Source organism: Formica exsecta, unplaced genomic scaffold, assembly GCF_003651465.1.
Source record: "Formica exsecta isolate Colony F162 unplaced genomic scaffold, ASM365146v1 scaffold871, whole genome shotgun sequence".
Classification (NCBI taxonomy): Eukaryota; Metazoa; Arthropoda; class Insecta; order Hymenoptera; family Formicidae; genus Formica; species Formica exsecta.
The window spans coordinates 129,625-131,486 of record NW_021853643.1 but is presented as its reverse complement, the minus strand read 5'-3'; the positions used below and the strand labels follow the sequence as shown (position 1 = coordinate 131,486).

At 36.1% G+C, this 1,862-nt stretch overlaps 1 protein-coding gene across 2 annotated transcripts in view; it reads right to left on the bottom strand.

The window, feature by feature from the left end:
- LOC115244834 (anaphase-promoting complex subunit 4) overlaps positions 1-1,862 on the bottom strand; it is a 3,575-nt gene that overhangs the window by 1,561 nt on the left and 152 nt on the right. The window contains exons 2-7 of one of the 2 annotated variants that reach the window (XM_029822823.1): positions 1,779-1,857; positions 1,196-1,569; positions 913-1,113; positions 481-762; positions 162-385; positions 4-73 (exon numbers count right to left, since the gene is read on the bottom strand). In XM_029822823.1, coding sequence (XP_029678683.1) covers positions 4-73; positions 162-385; positions 481-762; positions 913-1,113; positions 1,196-1,569; positions 1,779-1,857 — 1,230 coding nt within the window. The remainder of the gene's footprint in view (positions 1-3; positions 74-161; positions 386-480; positions 763-912; positions 1,114-1,195; positions 1,570-1,778; positions 1,858-1,862) is intronic. The other variant, XM_029822824.1, reaches the window with a different exon arrangement.

Genomic DNA, 1,862 nt, shown 5'->3' with positions numbered 1-1,862 from the left:
CTGCTGACTTACGCGGCTCACTTCCGATGGTGCTTTTTCATCTGTTAATTGGAGAATAGCTACGTACAACCATCTATAAATGCAACGAGAACGATTAAAATAATTAAATATAAACAACACTAAATTAACTAATCACTCGATTTGTAATTCGTACATCATACCGGAAAAATGCTTTGTAATTGCGCATACTCTGATCTATAACTTGCTCAATTTCATATGACTTTGCCAGGAAAGCCTCGGATTCATTAATGGCATTAGTCACGAGCGTTTCGTCGCGCAACCCTAGCGCTTCGTACGTGCCACCTACTCTTACCATGCCTCTTAATTCGGCTAACTGATAAACTAAGGCCATACCGACGCTAGTTAAATTTTTTGAGACCAATTTCTGCAAAGACATAATCGTCATTTTAACATTTAAAACTGGAACGCGATACACAGCATTTAAATTAAAAGAGATGACATTCTATTTTCTATAAATACCTGTATATTACTGTAACACATCTCAATACTATGCCCAAATTTTTTCAACCCTTTCTCTGTAAGATCCCGAAGTAGAAAATGTTCTAAATTCTTTGTAGGTATTCCGATCATTAACAGTTCTAAGAAGTCTGCGGCCATACTACCAGGTGGATTCGATTCCGCATATCGCGTGAGTTTTTCATCCATTTCCAAAAGTATTGTCTCCCAAGCTTCGCAAGTGGCCATTAAAGTACGTGAGAGATAGTCTTTCAAACATTCTACATTAGCTTGAATTTGTGCAACCTGAGAATAAAATGTATAATATTCTGATAATTCTATGTCTCTTCTTAACATCATTTCAAATTATTGTACATAATACTTTGAGAAATAGTACTCTTTGCACTAATACTTTTGTTATAAATGTGATTATAAAGTGCATTATATTCCACAAACCTTGAGAAATGTTATGCTCTTCTCAAGTAGGGAACAGGATACTCTAGTTGTTTTAATACAATTATTGTCTCTCCACGTAATCCATATTGGGTCACCACATCCACCTATAATTTGTACAATCGGTCCATGGCCTATATTTATGATACCACAATAAAACATACCAAAAATGTACATTAAGACTGTGCCATTTTTCTGGCCGATCTGCAAGAAAATGTGTATGTGACTATTATTCAAATATATATAATCATAAACATCCTGTAGTATTATGTCTTACGATACATACAAAGAGCATATCTAGAATGTGAGACAAAAATTCTTTGCGTTCAGGCTCTGCGCTGTAACTTCTGATTAAACTGGGCAGAGGTGGCAGATAATCGCCTGTAGGTTCATTAGTTTTATCATTCACTAATTGATTTTCATATTCTGACAGCGACAACCATTTAACACAGACAATTGATTCGTTTGTTGGCAATTTAGTTTTGTGAATAATGTTTTTAGTTTCAACATCAATGAGACAGAATAGTTTGGATATCTCATAGCATACTGCGAGAAGCTTGCCATCGGGCCTCCATGCCAGATGGACAACTGTATCAGATTCATCCTGAGGGCTCAACAACCAGACTCTTTGCCAGGTGAGCCTATGAAGGACGACTTCACCTGGAATATTTCATGCTAAAGATAATAATTGTTGAGTAAGTTCTAAGACATTTTTTTCTTTTTGTAAATGTGTGTGTTAATGCAAATTGGAAAGTTTGATTTTCTGATCTTTTTCTAGAGAACTAGAAAGAGAGAAAAGAAAGATAAAGTTAACTTTACCTAATGTTGAACAGGCACATTTTTTAAAACGCCGGCTTTCAGAGACTGACCTTTCACATTACTAATTGCCAAAAGATCCATTTTCGGTGACCACAGCATCGTCGTCACTTCAGCAGCAAGCTGCCGCTCCTCCA